At 37.2% G+C, this 18,172-nt stretch overlaps 1 protein-coding gene and 1 pseudogene across 6 annotated transcripts in view; one reads left to right on the forward strand and one right to left on the reverse strand.

Moving 5' to 3' along the window:
* The window catches only part of RNF13 (ring finger protein 13), a 164,605-nt gene that overhangs the window by 60,183 nt on the left and 86,250 nt on the right, over nucleotides 1-18,172 (forward strand). For 4 of the 5 annotated variants that reach the window (XM_080811315.1, XM_080811314.1, XM_080811316.1 and 1 more), the window contains exon 4: nucleotides 4,387-4,512. In XM_080811315.1, coding sequence (XP_080667441.1) covers nucleotides 4,387-4,512 — 126 coding nt within the window. Of the gene's footprint in view, nucleotides 1-4,386; nucleotides 4,513-18,172 lie in introns of those variants that run through there. The other variant, XM_080811317.1, reaches the window with a different exon arrangement.
* Nucleotides 7,372-7,759, reverse strand: LOC308347721 (GTP-binding nuclear protein Ran-like; annotated as a pseudogene). The gene has a single exon. The product of its transcript is annotated as a GTP-binding nuclear protein Ran-like (transcript).

Below are 18,172 nucleotides of genomic sequence, written 5' to 3' on the forward strand. Positions count from 1 at the left end.
AATGTTCATTCTTCTTTTTGTTGCCTGTTTTGGTTTTCACCTAGTTGGGTTTTATTTTGTTTTGTCATCTTAATGGAAGTAGTATAACATCGTGGTTCAGAACATGGGTTCTGGAGTCAGACTTCCTGGGATTGCATGCGGGCTGTGTATGTAACCTTGGGCAAGTTACCCAACCTTTTTGAGACTTCATTTCCTCATCTTCAAAATAAGGATAATAACAGTAGTTACTTCCTTGGGTTATTCCATGGATTAACTGAATTAGAACATTGAAAGAACGTAGTGCCTGACACACAGTTTTGAGTGCCATGGCTCAACAAATGTTAACTGCTTGCTGTTACTGCAGTTAATTAGTTAATTTACAACTTTAAATACTAACAATATAACTCACCTCTTTCTCTCGTTCTGCTTTTAACTTTTATACTCCTACAAAGGGAAAGATGTAGTGCTGTCTTTCAACATTTTTGTTGACATTATAATTGCATATACTTTTCTTAATTTTACTATTTTTTTTAAGATTTTATTTATTTACTTGACAGAGAGCATGTGCACAGGCATGCACAAGCAGGGGGAGCAACAGAAGGGGAGGGAGAAGCAGACTCCCTGCTGAGCAGGGAGCCAGATGCAGGCTTGATCTCAGGACCCTGAGATCATGACCTGAGCCGAAGGCAGCTGCTTAACTGACTGAGCCATCCAGGCACACCTTAATTTTACTATTTATATAGTTTAACATTAAGTGCAAACTGAAGGGAAGGAAGGTTAAAGTGCTTTTTCAGCCCAAAACAATCTTTGAAACAAAACCACTTTATCAAATTACCTATCTGTTATGCACTTATTAACCAGTATAACTTATCAACAAAATTAATTTTTCCATAATGTTTATCCTGAAATATTGTAGTTCTAAATACCTTCTGAACCATTAAAGCAAAATTATATTCAGCATGATTTTTATGTTTAGGTTTTTTGGACATTCCAGTTAAAAAGTAGTAATCCAAACTACTTTGGAATGCTTGGCGGTATTTACTAAAGCTTGATACCCCCACGATCCAGCTTGATATCCTATGGTTTTATTTTTATGTACATACTTGACAGATGTGTATGTGTTAATGTCCATGGAATGTTTATAACACCCCTATTTGTAATAGCTCCTAACTAGAAATTACCTTCATGCTCATCAGCTGTAGAATAAATTTTGGCATAGTCACACAATGTAATACTATATAGAAATGGCAGTAAAATATCCTCCAAGTATAGTTGCTCAACAGTAGGGCTGAATCTCACAAATACAGCATTGAGAGAGAGAGAAGTCAAAAGACCACTTACTGTACTATATGGTTTTGTTTGTGTCAATTGTGAAATTAGGCAAAATGAAGCTGTTAGAAGTCTATGTAGTGACATTAGGAATGGGGTTTGAAGAGTGGTGACTGACAGGGAGGATGAAGGGAACTTCCGAAGCACTGTTAATGTTCTATTTCCTAATACAGGTGTGTTTAGTTTGTAAAAATTAGTTTGTAAAAATTCATCAAGCTGGAAAATTATATTTTGTGTATTTTGCTTTTTTTTTTTTTTTAAAGAATTTATTTATTTATTTGACACAGAGAGAGAGAGATCACAAGTAGGCAGAGAGGCAGGCAGAGAGAGAGAGAAGGAAGGAGTCTCCCTGCCGAGCAGAGAGCCCAATGTGGAACTCCATCCCAGGACCCTGAGATCATGACCTGAGCCGAAGGTAGAGGCTTAACCCACTGAGCCACCCAGGCGCCCTGTACTTTGCTTTATGTGTAGTCACAAAAGCTTTCAGAAGAAATCGACATATTTATATATTGTAGACCTATTGGATTATACATTGATGATACTGAGGTACCAGTCTGCCTGCACTATTTTTGTCCAGCATTCTTATTAAACACCAGGGAATTACAGCAATAAAGAGAAAGTATAGATGGGCATCTACTTTAAGTATGGTACTTGGTACCATAATACTTGGTACCAAGTACTTGGTAGTTTTCTTGGGCTTCCTACATGTTGGCATAAAGTGCCCCTGTGAGAAGGTAGAGATGAGGAGAATCTTTGATTACAGAGCAAGCATCTTTCAATAAGAAGAGAATGAATCTGAGAGGTGACAGTAAGCACAGGGACCTGGCTTCAGGTAGCACCTTCTTGGCCATTCTTATTCAAGGGATAGGGAGTTGTGCCAAATTAACTGACAAAGCCCATCACACTACCCTGTAGACTTTGTGGATGATACAAAGTTTTACGTGGTTTGCTTTTAGTTTTAAGTGACTCACATCTCAAGGATGGATAGGAATTAGTTGATTTAGCAAGTTATTCTTTTAGCATGGTCTACAGGAAAGATGATATTTAATAATTTAAGAACTATTTTTTAAGACTTCATTCAATTTTCTATTAATGCAACTAGATTGTTTTGGGGACTTTAAGTTTATGTGTATTTGACTTTTGTAAATTTTCTTATGCTTAAAAATAATACATATTTGTCATAACAGATATAGCAATAGTTATTAAAATGTAAAACCCCTTTTCCAGTTTCACTTGTGGATCTTTTTGTGTGTGTATCTGTACATACCATAAATTCATTGATTCTACAGTGCATTTATTTTATTACCCTGTGTTCTGACATATCTGAAATTGGGATGTGTCTTTCAATTGCTGTCCACTAGGTGGCAATCATAGTGGAGTTGACTTCTCCGGACATGGGAAATTAGGCCATAGCTGTTCATATTCTTTTTATTTCACTTGAGTTGTATTCCTTGTTGGTACTGTATGGGTTGAGTTTGATTGTTGTTACAAGTATCTTGAAAAGAATGGCTCTATGTGATTTGTCATTAAAGCAAAAAGTGTGCAGAAAGGTACAGAAAAGACAGCAGGGTATAAATTTAACATGATTGAAGCAAATATTCATTGTCGGAAGGATAACCACAGTTATAGATCTCTGCAAAGTAAAAATGAAGTGCTTTATGGAATCAAGAAGGGGAGCTATTTTATGAATAAATGAAGGTATGCTGCATTTTATTCCTGAAACATGCAAAAGCATTTCCCATGACAAGGCAGGAGAAATTGTCATATCCTGTGGATAGGTGGTTGGTGTGACCAATTCACACACCATATAGGAAGACTGTTGTGTCAGAGCTTTAATTGTTCACATCTTATAAATTTATTGAATTTGGTGACTTTTTATGTGGTTTATTCAGTGTCTTACATCTATTGAGACAATCATTTGATCTGTTAATGTAACATTTTTTTTTCTGTTAATTTAGCATTTTATGTTAATAGATCTTCTGATGTCAACCATCCTGTATTTCTGGGAAATCAACTTGCTATTTTCTCTTTAAATTAATAGTTATCTTGTGTGGGGCACCTGGGTGGCTCAGTGGGTTAAAGCCTCTGCCTTCGGCTCAGGTCGTGATCCCAGGGTCCTGGGATCGAGCCCCACATCGGGCTCTCTGCTCAGCCTCAGCAGGGAGCCTGCTTCCCTTCCTCTCTCTCTGCCTGCCTCTCTGTGTACTTGTGATCTCTATCAAATAAATAAATAAAATCTTTTAAAAAAATAGTTATCTTATGGATATCTTTTTAACTTAGTGTGTATAGATTTACCTCATTCTTTTTAATGGCTCCATTGTTTTCCTATTGTATGTGTTTTTTAAAGATTTTATTTATTAGGGAGCGAGAGCACGAGGGAGAGAGAGCAAGCATGAGTAGGGGACAGAGAGAAGAGGGAGAAGCAGGCTCCTCGCTGAGCAGGGAGCCCAATGTAGGACTTGATCCCAGGACCCTGGGATCATGACCTGAGGTGAAGACAGACACTTAATGGACTGAGCCACCCAGGTGCCCTATTGAATTTTTTTTAAATGGCTGCCGTGATGATGTGCATGATTTCCAGCTTTTGCTATTAAAAACAATGTAGCAGGGAACATCTTTCTACATATATCTTAATATACTCGGGCTAGTATTTCTATAGGACAAATATCTAGAAATGTGAGTTTTCATTGTTTGATAACATGAAATAATGGAAAAGTTAATTTTAAAAAAGTACATACTTGGTTTAGAAATGTCAGTCATCACTGGAAAATATACCAACATGTTAACAGTGGTTTGTCTTTGGGGTGATGGGCTTATGTGTGATTAAAGAAAAAAAACTTTAGTGGTAGAAATGGAATGAACTTTAAAAAAACTTAACGCTTATGAAATCAAATACTACTACATTAGAAGTCCTGGGATTATGAGCACTTGGGAGGATAGGAATTGTCGTAGCTCCCAGATAATTCATCTAGCATAATGCAAAATACATGAAGCAATCTAAAAGATGTTTTTAGAAGTAAGTTGAATTGATTTTTGGAATTTAACAGAGAAAAAAACTTCTTGCCAATTCTTTTTCAGGGTTTTTTGATTAACTCAAAACCAGAGAATGCCTGTGAACCCATAGTGCCTCCACCACTCAAAGACAATTCATCTGGCACTTTCATCGTGTTAATTAGAAGACTTGATTGTAATTTTGATGTAAAGGTAATGTTTGTTTTTTTCCTTTTTTTTTGTTACTTTTTTTAGTTTATCTACCTTGAATTCTCCCTTGTTTCAGAAAAGCTTTAAAAGTTTTGTAGAATTCATCCAGATTAAAAAAAGAGGTGAGGATGAAAGGAAAATGGGAAGTTGGTGAAGGCAAGCAAGACTGGAACAGGTTTAAGTTTTTATTCATCTGCTACAAAATTGACTCTAAACTTTCAGCAGCCAGTACAAAAAGGGGGACAGCTCACAATTCATAGTTTTTACAACACTGTAAACAAATTGACGAGAATAAAAATGATTGCTATTGTCCTAAGGATTTTCACATGGTTATTGGGAATCTTGAATCTTTAATATTAGAATATTGCTTGATCTAATCTAGGAATGGAAACATTAACCTTCAGTTTTATGCCTTTACTCTTCCATTACCAATACTACACATATATTTATGTTGACATTGGGATTTCTCTTTTGCAATAAGATAACTCTGTCACCTGTACAAAGTTTGTCTCCCTGGTGTGGGTTAGGTCAGATAGTAAAACAAAGTTTGCCATAGGACTTCCCTCCCTATCATCAATGCTACTCTAAAGGTTTTTGATACCTCTAATGCTGTCTTTGCAAATCTGGCTTTGGATGGTCTTGGCCGAAGAGCCACACTGAGGGCCGTATAAAAGCCTTGATGTTACTTTTACCGAACCGCCTCAGACTTGAGTGTCATGTAGTTTCTTGTGTGTATCTTAGAGAATAGACATGGGATATTACTTCATGGACTTGGCATAGCTAAGATCAAGATCTTAGATGATTTGTTCAGTAGGAACAGACCCCTGCAAGTCTCTGTTCCTTGCATTTCATGAAAGAAATGACATTTCCATAATAAACTTATTAAAAGAATAAAATAAATAACTGTAAAAGGGTTTGGAAATGTAGAGCACTTCGTAAATGATAGGTGGTGTTACTGTTTTATATCATTTCCAAATCTTAGCTCTTAGTTGCCTTTAAATGGGAAATAAATTAGAAATTGAAATCAAATGTAGATTTCCTGCTCTTCAGAATTATGTCTTTTTTTAAATAGTAGTTTGAATTTAAGCCATTTTAAGATTTGATCTAGAACTAAAACTGTAATAATTGCAGATTGTTTCAACAAAAAAGGAAACATTATTGTAATGTTTCATTAGTTTCTTGCTGCTGAGAAATTAAAAGTAAACTAAAATTTGCTGATTCTAAGGTTTATTGCATTGTTATGCTATGTAATTTATGGCTCAGTCTGGTCTTTATTAACTAGAAACTACAATACTTTTTTTTTTAATAACTTTTTCATTGGGGATGAAAGGTGGTTCACTGCAAAATTTAGGGAAATACTGTCACTGAATGTTTTTTTCATGGTGAAAACACAACTCTGGAATGAATATGTAGGCTTATTAGACCTCCTGTCCCTTGAGTGGATCCACATCATGAGTCTGAGTGTTTCTGATAGAATTTTATCATTAGCCATACTCCAGCAACTCTCTTCCTACTTCCCGCCTTGAATTTTAAGCTGCAGCCATACCCCCTCCTTGAAGTCTCTTGTACAATGCTGACTACACCTTTGTGCCTTTATATATACTATTTTCTCTGTTCAAGATCTCTGTCCAAGATGACATTTAAATGCTAGCTGAGGATGTTATCTTTTCTGGAAGCCTAACTTTTCTTTCTGCCCTCTCTGATAGAATGAATCATTTTAGGTCAATGTGCTACTCTTCTACTTTGTAAATATCTCCTTTACTGTTTATCACATTATTTTTTATTATATATATGTTTCACTTGTGAACTATGTTTAGAGTTCATGTTTTAATTATAGTTATTACCTAATTTGTATCATGGTGCATAGTAGAAGAGCAATAAAGGTTTGTTAAATCAAACTATATAACATAGTAGTAAGCCTTCTACTTATGCATATAATGCATTGTTTTAAAAAACATGTACATGTAAAAATGTTTAAATTGAGGATTCTCATTTTAGAAAGAGAAATATTAGAAATTTTCCCATTATACCTCACTGTAGATACAGTTTTAATGAGTAAGATTCTAGTCTGTTGTACATGTTTTTAAACTCTGTTATCTTTCCTTCACAAATAAACAACAGAGTGTATTATAGCCATTTAAGGCTAAAGATTCCTTACTCATGTTTTTCCTAATGGTTTCTGTCATGTCTCAGTTGTGTTAAAAATATGAGACCTCTGTTTATAGGGAAGACACATTAATTTTAATGAAGGTCTGGAAATAGACTGCATACATTTGAGTCCCATTTTTTTTTTTTCATTTGAAATACAACTTTATTCTGATTCTCAACTAAAAAGAATGGGAATGACAGGGAAAAATTAGATTTTACCACTGGATATTGTGATGTGACTATAGCAGTCTTTTATCTGAAACTCAGAAAGGAAACAGTTGCATTCTGAAACAGCCAAATATGCAGTTCCCAAAAATGAAGGTACTTTTAAAACTGCCACATTCACTCTGAAGCCCATTCATCTCCTCCAGCATCCCCAAGATTAAGCACAGGTGCTGTTCAGCTATATAATAAAGTGGCAAACATGCTGCACCACTGACATCACAGGGGACAGCAGCCTATAAAACTGGACTTCTGGGGGCACTTGGGTGGTGCAGTCAGTTAAGCACCCAGCTCTTGGTTTTGACTCAAATCCTGATCTCAGAAATCAAGCCCCATGTCATGCTTCTTGCTCAGCATGAAGTCAGTTCGAGATTTTCTCTCTCTCACTTAGCCTCTCCCCCTGCTCACTCACTCACTCACTCTCCCTCTCTCTCAAATAAATAAATCTTTAAAAAAAATCCAAACAAACTAGACTTTTGACACTGCACTTTCTCACAGGTCATCATCCTCATCCAGGCAAACAGTTGTCTAAGCAACTCTAGATCATGCTTATACTGTGTTGCCAAAGCTAGGTCCCTGACAACCTCTGGTGGGGCAAGAGCAGGCATGGCGACAAACTCCACGTTGGGGTCTCCAGTTTGTTTTCTAGCAGACACAAGAAGGGCTTTTCAAAGTTGTAGTTAATTCTTTTGGCAGAAATGTCACAGTATTACAGGTTCTTCTTTGAGTGGAAGACAACAGATTCTGAGTTAACTTTCTTGTTCTTAACATCTACTTTGTTGCCACACAACCCCATGGGGATGTTCTCACATACTTGTACCAGATCTCCATGCCAGTTAGGTACATTCTTGTAAATAACTCTTGATGTTACATCGAACATTATAATGGCATGCTGGGCCTGGATGTAATAGCCATCCCTCAGCCCACCAAGTTTCTTCTGACCAGCTGTATCCCCTGCATTGAACTTAATAGGTCCTCTGTTGGTATGGAACACAAGAGGATGGACCTCAATACCCAAGGTGGCTATGTACTTCTCAAGTTTATCAGTCAGATGATGTTTCACAAATGTGGTTTTTCTAGTACCACCATCACCAACCAATACAAGTATGAATTGGACTTGGGATTTTCCTTGGGCAGCTATCATGTTATTGCTTCCAGAGGTGTCTCTGATTGAACTGAATCTCATTTTTATTGTTAGCTGTGTGATCTCAGGCAAGTTATTTTACCTGTGGCTCAGTTTCTTTATCTGTAAAATAGGAATTGTAATGTTCCCTACATCATAGAACTGTTATGAGGATCAAATGAAATAATCAGTGTTAAATGCTTTTCAACCAGTGCCTTGCACACAGTAAGTAAGCAGCAGGTATTAGCCATTGATGTTTTATGCTTCTTGTCATTGGTGTAAAATAGATTAAGAATAAAGGTGGCAAAGATACTGATTATATTAGGCCTAGAAGTTTCTCATAATCCGCTGTTCGCAAGATGGATAACCAGGAAGGCTGTGGTATAATTCAGCCTGAGTCCTAGGGCCTCAGAACCAAGGGAGCTAATGGTCTGGAATCAAAAGGTCCAAGAATCAAGAGCTCTGATGTCTCAGGGCAGGAGAGGTGGATATCAGGAAGATCATCTATTTGGGCCTGCAACAAATTGGATGATATCCACTCACATTGATAAGAGTGGTAGATCTTCTTTAGTCTATTGAATCAAATGCCAATCTCTGTGAGAAACCTCTCACAGACACACTCCAAAATACTGTTTTACCAACTCTGGCGTCTCTTAGCCCAATCTTGTTGACACATACAACTAACCATTACACTGACCTCTCAGAAACTAAATTATTGACTGATAAGTCACACTATGGTACAGTAACTCAGTGACAGTTGAGAGTGAAATTTCTAATGTGATTTATTTATTTATTTATTTTAAAAGATTTTATTTATTTATTTGACAGAGACCACAAGTAGGCAGAGAGGCAGAGAGAGAGGGGGAAGCAGGCTCCCTGCCGAGCAGAGAGCCTGATGTGGGGCTCGATCCCAGGACCCTGAGATCATGACTGAGCCGAAGGCAGAGGCTTAACCCACTGAGCCACCCAGGTGCCCCTCTAATGTGGTTTATAAAGGACAGTTTAGTCATGCCAGCATGTAATGTATAAAATATAAGTTTCATGAATACACAAGAGTAAGAAGTATGGATCACCTATTGAGGTACTACGAAGTAGGATACATTTATCATAGTTACTGGAAAAACAACTGGAATCTCATCCCAAAGGGTGGTTTCTTTTTCTAAGTGTAGTCATGGGTTGATTGGCTATTAACTTTATTAGCTATAATCTTCAGATCAAAACCTATGGCTGTATTTTCCAAGCTTCCAAATTGATGATTATGTATAGTTTTCTTATTAGGTATGTTATAGAACCTACTCATTTAGAATGTATATTATAGTACTTCTCTGAATTGAAAATAAATAGCTCTTTATAAAACAGGGGCACATTCATATATATCTACAGTTCTGTATGAATACATTGACTTAAGAAACCAGTTAAAAAAAAAAAAACTTTCTTATTACTGAGAATAATAAATACTAAATACTGGGACCTGGGACCAAATACTAAAAATGCTTAATTCAGCCCCATACAGAATGCAGCAGTTGACAGTAGTTGCAATATTTTTTGTCATGCCTCCTATTGAAAGTGATACCCAAATTATCTCAATGAGAATTAGCTGTACTTTACAAAGCTTTCCTTGAGGAATGGAGCACTTTCCATTGTGGAGAGCAGAAGGGAAAAGAAGTAAAATTTCATCAACATCTTTCAGTAATTGTGGTGGTGGTAATCTTGGTGATGTGGTGGGTATTTCAGGGTTTACTCTTTGAAATTCTTTAGATTTTTTTTTTTAAGATGAGTATTGTACTATAACTGAAGAAACCTAGACTTCCTTTATTTCTTCCTTAGAAGTCAATGATGAAGTGAAGTGGTGTTCTACAATAAAGAAAATAGCACATTTTTTTCTATACAAACTATCCCAAATGCTTTCTGACTCAGCCAATAAGACAGCCAAAATGCAATTAATAATTTTTGGAAGGTAGGAAATTGTACTGTTTATAACATTCTAAGTTAAAGAGAGCATGGTTTTAACCGTTTGTCTTCTTTTGAGAGAAGAAGAGGCTTTTAATTTATCTTGCTCTAAAGAAATGCGGCAAAACTGATACTCGGAATTAGTTTTTAGATATGTAGGATGTCCAGAGGGCTAGTGAGAACTGTTGATTATCCGCCAGCTGCTTATTCTGAAAACAGTCACTTTTATTCACACTGACAAAAACTGTATCCTCTGAAAAATGCGGCTCTTTAGAGGAAAAGCTAAACAATGTCATTTTGTTTAATCCTTACACAATGCTTTCTTTACTGTGACAAAATGTAATTGTTAGCTAGTTTTTGTTGACTATTTGAAGTTAAAAAACATTGCTGGCTCTGATAAAGGTATTATTAAATTTTTTAATTAGAAAAATGTAATCTCCTAAGGCAGAGAGTTTTCAGAAGACTTGAATTGGCATCCCAGTGGGAAATAGGACTTTTTTTTCTTAATTTTTGTTTCAAGAACATTAAAATCACTTTAAATAGAACTTTTCAGAACTACACAAATTATGATGTTTATAATCAAATAAAGATTAGTTTTCAGAAATCTGTTCATTGCCATTGCAACTCAAGATATTTTCATCATATGGTTAATACTAAGTCAACAATTTCTTCAAATAGTCCTCTTATATTAATTGAACTCTAGGGAAACTTAGTAAACAGATATGGTGCAATGCATGTACTTCTGAATTTAATTACCGTTTTTTTTTGCTCTAATAATTATTTTTGAATGATGCAGCTGCAAAGTCATATAGGCCAGTTATCAAGAAGCTAAAAGGACTTTTAGATATCATTCCTTCTACCTTTTGTTTTTGTTTTTTCCTGACGTGGATGGAATAGTGTTTGGACTATAGATGATAAGGAATATGTTAGTACTCATTTTCTGTTGGAATATGATTTATAAAACTTAGGGGGCGTACAAACCCCCTTTACCTGACTTACGCCTTTCTCTCAAATCCCATCTGTACTTTGCCTGTCCTGTCACTTTAACCTTCAGGAGTTTTAGTCCACATAGGCGTTGAGCAGTCTCTCTCTTTCTGTCTGATTTTCACCATGTTCTTCATGTGGATTCGCCTCCCTCTGCTTGGTTATCTGGCCAGCCTGACCTTATTTTCGCTCTAAGATGAAGTAATTTGAAACTTTTCCAGATTTTTTTTCTTCTCCTGATTTTTCTCCAGGTTGAATAGATCACTTCTTCTGTAATATATTACTTAATCCCATTTAATCTCTTTTTCTTTTATATATTCTGTAATCTCTGTGAGGGAAAAGATAATGTTTTAGGTTCTATAGTTTTAGTGTCTGATACATTGTATGGCACTTGGCGGGTGCTCAGTATTTGCTGAATGAACTGATTTAGAAAACTTTAAGGGTTTACAATTTAAACTGGATTAAGGAATAAACAGTATTATCGGAACCTTCTGTTGGCTCCATGTTCGCTTCACTTAATGTTCTTGGAAGTATTTCTAAATCTAGATACTCATTTATCCCATAAACATTTTTGTCCAGGTCCCAGTGTTTTATGAAAAATTTTAAAAATTACCATAAAGTTCTTTTGGGATATTTGGATGATTTTATAATAAACATACTATTTTTTTAAAGAAATTTTAGCATCTTATAAAATAGTCTTCCAGTTTTCCTTTCTAGTTTTGCCTTTCATTATCCTCTTTCAGGCCTCTAGGCTGGGAGTCCCAGGATTTCACTTTTATTTCAGTAATACCAAGCAAGTAAATATGACCTTGATTAGAAATTAAACTGTAAATTATCTCAAAGTTGCTTAATATCATTATTTAATTTTTCCTACTCTTTTCTATATTCCTACAAAGTAATTTATAGCATTTATTAATCTACTTCAGAATCATGTTTAAAAGATTCTACAAAAGGATTATTTTCAAGGATTCTTGGGGAAATGGAAACATTTCTACCCATGTACGGTTCAAACAGCTTTGTGCTGCTAGCTCATTAATTTATTCATTTGTTTCTTTTGCCCTTTAATTGATAAACATATCTGCATTTTAATAGGTTCCTAGGGACATCTGGCTGGCTCAGTTGATAGATCATGTGACTCTTGATCTCAGGGTTGTGAGTTCAAGCTCCACATTGGGCATGGAGCCTACTTAAAAAAAAAATAATAATTGGGTTCCTTTATACACATTTATGTTTCCTTTTTAATGTTTATGCAATAGTAAAATGATAAAATACTCTTCTTTTACCAGACAGTAATATTCATCAAAGGAAACCTTAATAAATTACATGTACTTTACCCTAACCTAATGAAATGTGTGATACTCCTGACTTTATTTACATATCTCTTTCCCACATTCTTTTGCTTCAAAATCAAGATGTTCAGATTACTCAGATAGACTATAAGTAAAGGAAGTCTAGGAGGGAGGAAAGATAGGATCTAAAGGAAGAGGAAAGGATGGATTATATAATTGAAATTCTGTTAACATAAGAGAAATATTACTAGCACCTAGTACCATCTTCTGTGCATTAGCTTTTCCCAACGTGGCCTGTAGTGATACCAAAGTAACATGGGGGAGAGAATGGCATTGGAATGGGATTTAATCTTGACAGGATTACTTGCTGTAGTTATGGATCTTATTTCAACCATTGGTTGTTCCCTGCTATAACATTTCTAGGAATATTTATCCTATAAGTAGAATTAACAGTTTTACATTGACATCTGAATCTACTAGTGCTGCTCCATTCTCATCTCCATTGCTTTGATCATTTGAGAAAGAGATTCTACTTCCTAATTTCTTTTTACTTCCTTTGATGAAAAAGGAAGATCATAGGCAGGTTTTGAGAACTATCTTTATTCTCTTAAGTTTTCCATTAATTTTTTTTTCCATGTCTTTCCCTTTTAAGGAAAACAACTTTTTCTTCTGTCTTAGACATCTAGGCTGGGAGAAAGGGTAGCTTTTGCTAGGCCGATGTTTGAGTTACTGTGGCTTTGTGTTGGCAATTCTGAAAGAAAAGGAAACCAGTTTTCCAGAGAAATTTTTCAGTTGGCATTTGGAAGCAGAGTTAGACCACATTTTCTGCAGAAAGATCCACAGAAGTCCCATAGAGGTTGGACTGTGAAGTGAAGCTCCAATTTTTTCAGATTCTGTTAGAACCACCAATACCCAGTAGTGTATAGCCAGCAGGTCAGAAGACGCTAGGTTCCAGACCCACCCAGGATCTGTTGTATACTGTTTCTTTTTTGTTTTGACTTTTTACCTTTTTATGTTTTGAAACTAGCACACACAAAATATTTATAATGTATGTATATACAATCCAATAGTAAATGAATATTAGAATTCTCACTACTCGGTCAAGATGGCGGAGAAGTAGCAGGCTGAGACGACATCGGGTAGCAGGAGATCAGCTAGATAGCTTATCTAACCATTGTGAACACCTATAAATCCAACGGGAAATCGAAGAGAAGAAGAGCAACAATCCCAGAAACAGAAAATCGATCACTTTCTGAAAGGTAGGACCTGCGGAGAAGTGAATCCAAAGCGACGGGAAGATAGACCCCGGGGGGAGGGGCCGGCACCCGGCAAGCGGCGGAGCGACGGAGCACAAAATCGGGACTTTTAAAAGTCGGCTCCACTGGGAGACATCGCTCCAGAGGCTAAACTGGGGGGAAACCCAGGCGGGGTCAGCATAATCCCAGGACCCGCAGGGTCACAGAAGGACTGGGGATGTCTGAGTGCCGCAGAGCTCGCAGGTATTAGAGCGGGGAAGCCGGCTATAGCGACAAAGCCGAGGAGTGAGCTCTAAGCCCGGGGTTACCTTGTGCCGGTCGCAGGCTGGGTGGGCTCGGAGCGCGGCTGGAGGCCACGGAGACAAAAGCGACCCGGCGCTTTTCTCCAGCTCCAACAATTGACTGCTTTCCTCGAGTCGCGACCGCAAGCCAGGGAGGCGGGGCTATTGGGCGCTTTGCTCTGAGAGTGCACTGAGGAGCGGAACCCCAAGCTCTCGGCTCCTCCGGGCCGAGAGATTGGGAGGCCGCCATCTTCATTCCCGTCCTCCGGAACTCTACGGAAAGCGCTCAGGGAACAAAAGCTCCCGAAAGCGAACCCGAGCGGATTACTTAGCCTGGCCCCTGGCAAGGGCGGTGCAATTCCGCCTGCGGCAAAGACACTTGAGAATCACTACAACAGGCCCCTCCCCCAAGAAGATCAACAAGAAACCATCCAAAACCAACTTCAGTCACCAAGAACAGCGGAATTCCACAGCAGGAGAAAGCAAATCCTACCTGGACAAAATGACAAGGCGGAAAAACTCACCTCAAAAAAAAGAACAAGAGGCCGTACCGAAGGCTGGAGACCTAATCAATACAGACATAGGTAGCATGACAGATCTAGAGTTCAGAATGACAATTCTCAAGGTTCTAGCCGGGCTCGAAAAAGGCATAGAAGATATTAGAGAAACCCTCTCCGGAGAGATAAAAGCCCTTTCTGGAGAAATAAAAGAACTAAAATCTAACCAAGTTGAAATCAAAAAAGCTATTCATGAGGTGCAATCAAAAATGGAAGCTCTCACTGCCAGGATAAATGAGGCAGAAGAAAGAATTAGTGACATAGAAGACCAAATGACAGAGAATAAAGAAGCTGAGCAAAAGAGAGACAAACAACTACTGGAACATGAGGAGAGGATTCGAGAGATAAGTGACACCATAAGACGACACAACATTAGAATAATTGGGATTCCAGAAGAAGAAGAAAGAGAGAGGGGAGCAGAAGGTATATTGGAGACAATTATTGGAGAGAATTTCCCTAATATGGCAAAGGGAACAAACATCAAAATCCATGAAATGCTAAGAACGCCCCTCAAAATCAATAAACATAGGTCCACACCTCGTCACCTGATAGTAAAATTAACAAGTCTTAGCGACAAAGAGAAAATCCTGAAAGCAGCCCGGGAAAAGAAGTCTGTAACATACAAGGGTAAAAACATTAGATTGGCAGCGGACCTATCCACAGAGACCTGGCAGGCCAGAAAGAACTGGCATGATATATTCAGAGCACTAAACGAGAAAAACATGCAGCCAAGAATACTATATCCGGCTAGGCTATCATTGAAAATAGAAGGAGAGATAAAGAGCTTCCAGGACAAACAAAAGCTGAAAGAATTTGCAAACACCAAACCAGCTCTACAGGAAATATTGAAAGGGGTCCTCTAAGCAAAGAGAGACCCTAAAAGTAGTAGATCAGAAAGAAACAGAAACAATATACAGTAACAATCATCTTACAGGCAATACAATGGCACTAAATTCATATCTCTCAATAGTTACCCTGAATGTTAATGGGCTCAATGCCCCAATCAAAAGACACAGGGTATCAGAATGGATAAAAAAACAAAACCCATCCATATGCTGCCTACAAGAAACTCATTTTAGACCCGAAGACACCTCCAGATTTAAAGTGAGGGGGTGGAAAACAATGTACCATGCTAATGGACATCAGAAGAAAGCTGGGGTGGCAATCCTTATATCAGATCAATTAGATTTTAAGCCAAAGACTATAATAAGAGATGAGGAAGGACACTATATCATACTCAAAGGGTCTGTCCAACAAGAAGATCTAACAATCTTAAATATCTATGCCCCTAACATGGGAGCAGCCAACTATATAAACCAATTAATAACAAAATCAAAGAAATACATCAACAGTAATACAATAATAGCAGGGGACTTTAACACTCCCCTCACTGAAATGGACAGATCATCTAAGCAAAAGATCAACAAGGAAATAAAGGCCTTAAATGACACACTGGACCAGATGGACATCACAGATATATTCAGAACATTCCATCCCAAAGCAACAGAATATACATTCTTCTCTAGTGCACATGGAACATTCTCCAGAATAGACCACATCCTGGGTCATAAATCAGGTCTCAATCGGTACCAAAAGATCGAGATCATTCCCTGCATATTTTCAGACCACAATGCTCTGAAGCTCGAACTCAATCACAAGAGGAAATTTGGAAAGAACGCAAATACATGGAGACTAAACAGCATCCTTCTAAAAAATGAATGGGTCAACCAGGAAATTAAAGAAGAATTGAAAAAATTCATGGAAACAAATGATAATGAAAACACAACAGTTCAAAATCTGTGGGACACAACAAAGGCAGTCCTGAGAGGAAAATATATAGCAGTGCAAGCCTTTCTCAAGAAACAAGAAAGGTCTCAAATACACAACCTAACCCTACACCTAAAGGAGCTGGAGAGAGAACAACAAAGAAAGCCTAAACCCAGCAGGAGAAGAGAAATCATAAAGATCAGAGCAGAAATCAATGAAATAGAAACTAAAAAAACAATAGAACAAATCAACAAAACTAGGAGCTGGTTCTTTGAAAGAATTAATAAGATTGATAAGCCCCTGGCCAGACTTATCAAAAAGAAAAGAGAAAGGACGCAAATAAATAAAATCATGAATGAAAGAGGAGAGATCACAACCAACACCAAAGAAATACAAACAATTATAAGAACATACTACGAGCAACTCTATGGCAACAAATTTGACAACCTGGAAGAAATGGATACATTTCTAGAGATGTATAAACTACCACAACTGAACCAGGAAGAAATAGATAACCTGAACAGACCCATAACCAGTAAGGAGATTGAAACAGTCATCAAAAATCTCCAAACAAACAAAAGTCCAGGACCAGACGGCTTCCCAGGGGAATTCTACCAAACATTTAAAGAAGAATTAATTCCTATTCTCCTGAAACTGTTCCAAAAAATAGAAATGGAAGGAAAACTTCCAAACTCATTCTATGAGGCCAGCATCACCTTGATCCCAAAACCAGACAAGGATCCCACCAAAAAAGAGAATTACAGACCAATATCCTTGATGAACACAGATGCGAAAATTCTCACCAAAATACTGGCCAATAGGATCCAACAGTACATTAAAAGGATTATTCACCACGACCAAGTGGGATTTATTCCAGGGCTGCAAGGTTGGTTCAACATCCGCAAATCCATCAATGTGATACAATACATTAATAAAAGAAAGAGTAAGAACCATATGATACTCTCAATAGATGCTGAAAAAGCATTTGACAAAGTGCAGCATCCCTTCCTGATTAAAACTCTTCAAAGTGTAGGGATAGAAGGCACATACCTCAATATTATCAAAGCCATCTATGAAAAACCCACCGCAAATATCATTCTCAATGGAGAAAAACTGAAAGCTTTTCCGCTAAGGTCAGGAACACGGCAGGGATGTCCGTTATCACCACTGCTGTTCAACATAGTACTAGAAGTCCTAGCCTCAGCAATCAGACAACAAAAAGAAATTAAAGGCATCCAAATCGGCAAAGAAGAAGTCAAACTATCACTCTTTGCAGATGATATGATACTATATGTGGAAAACCCAAAAGGCTCCACTCCAAAACTGCTAGAACTTATACAGGAATTCAGTAAAGTGTCAGGATATAAAGTCAATGCACAGAAATCAGTCGCATTTCTTTACACTAACAACAAGACAGAAGAAAGAGAAATTGAGGAGTCAGTCCCATTTACAATCGTACCCAAAACCATAAGATACCTAGGAATAAATCTAACCAAAGAGGCAAAGAATCTATACTCAGAAAACTATAAAGTACTCATGAAAGAAATTGAGGAAGACACAAAGAAATGGAAAAATATTCCATGCTCATGGATTGGAAGAACAAATATTGTGAAAATGTCTATTTTACCTAAAGCAATCTACACATTTAATGCAATCCCTATCAAAATCCCATCCATTTTTTTTAAAGAAATAGAACAAATAATCCTAAAATTTATATGGAACCAGAAAAGACCTCGAATAGCCAAAGGAATATTGAAAAAGAAAGCCAAAGTCGGTGGTATCACAATTCCAGACTTAAAGCTCTATTACAAAGCTGTCATCATCAAGACAGTATGGTACTGGCACAAAAACAGACATATAGACCAATGGAACAGAATAGAGAGCCCAGAAATAGACCCTCAACTCTATGGTCAACTAATCTTCGACAAAGCAGGAAAGAATATCCAATGGAAAAAAGACAGCCTCTTCAACAAATGGTGCTGGGAAAATTGGACAGCCACATGCAGAAAAATGAAATTGGACTATTTCCTTACACCACACACGAAAATAGACTCAAAGTGGATGAAGGACCTCAATGTGCGAAAGG

The sequence above is a fragment of the Martes martes genome (assembly GCF_963455335.1).
Source record: "Martes martes genome assembly, chromosome: 1".
Lineage (NCBI taxonomy): Eukaryota > Metazoa > Chordata > Mammalia > Carnivora > Mustelidae > Martes > Martes martes.